Source organism: Octopus bimaculoides, chromosome 24 (assembly GCF_001194135.2).
Source record: "Octopus bimaculoides isolate UCB-OBI-ISO-001 chromosome 24, ASM119413v2, whole genome shotgun sequence".
In the NCBI taxonomy this organism is placed as follows: Eukaryota; Metazoa; Mollusca; class Cephalopoda; order Octopoda; family Octopodidae; genus Octopus; species Octopus bimaculoides.
In genome coordinates, this window is record NC_069004.1 from 2,589,867 (window position 1) to 2,590,614 (window position 748).

Below are 748 nucleotides of genomic sequence, written 5' to 3' on the forward strand. Positions count from 1 at the left end.
ATAATACCAGCATAACTTGGAGCAATGTCATTGTTGTTGACGACAACACCACCACTAGAAAATGATAAAGTTATACCGATAAGAAACAATAAGATAGTTATTAGAATGGTTTGGTCACATCTGAGGAATCCTATGACTATCAACAGACATCCTGAAGCAATCAGGGCAATGGTTTGGAATAAAACGCGAACACAACGAGTTGACATATATTTCTTTGAACGTATAAAATCAGCTAAGTTCCCACACAGGGGTAGTGCAATGATTTGTGCTACCGAAGGAGCAGATGACATTAAACCGTTGGAGGTTGCATTAACGTTTAAGGCTTCTTTCATATAAAGGGGTAGCAACACCTGGAAAGTCAAACTAGTCCAACTATGAGCAAATCGACCAACGCTAATGGCCCATACAGCAGGAGAAGAAATCAGTCGTCTCCAAGGTACTTTTTTCACCACCTTTTCACTTTTTATACTTCTGTTTAGATAAGAACGTTCTTTTTCGCTGATAGTTGGATGGAAATCTGGAGTATCATAAACAAAATAAAACCAAACACAACCAAACACCAACGATATTCCACCAAATATATAGAATATAGAACCCCATCCATTGCCAAATCCATAAACACAAAGATAACCTGATGTTGAAAGACCTACAATATTGCCTAAATTTAGACCAGAAAATGTAAGCCCAACCAACGAACCAATTTCTTGCGGAGGCGCCCAACGTCCATATAAAGAATGAATTCCTGGGT

The 748-nt window shown here is 38.5% G+C and overlaps 1 protein-coding gene across 1 annotated transcript in view; it reads right to left on the reverse strand.

Annotated features, from left to right (window-relative positions):
* Positions 1-748, reverse strand: part of LOC106868760 (sialin) — a 2,114-nt gene that overhangs the window by 983 nt on the left and 383 nt on the right. Inside the window, exon 2 of the mRNA XM_052976500.1 lies at positions 8-742. Coding sequence (XP_052832460.1) covers positions 8-742 — 735 coding nt within the window. The remainder of the gene's footprint in view (positions 1-7; positions 743-748) is intronic.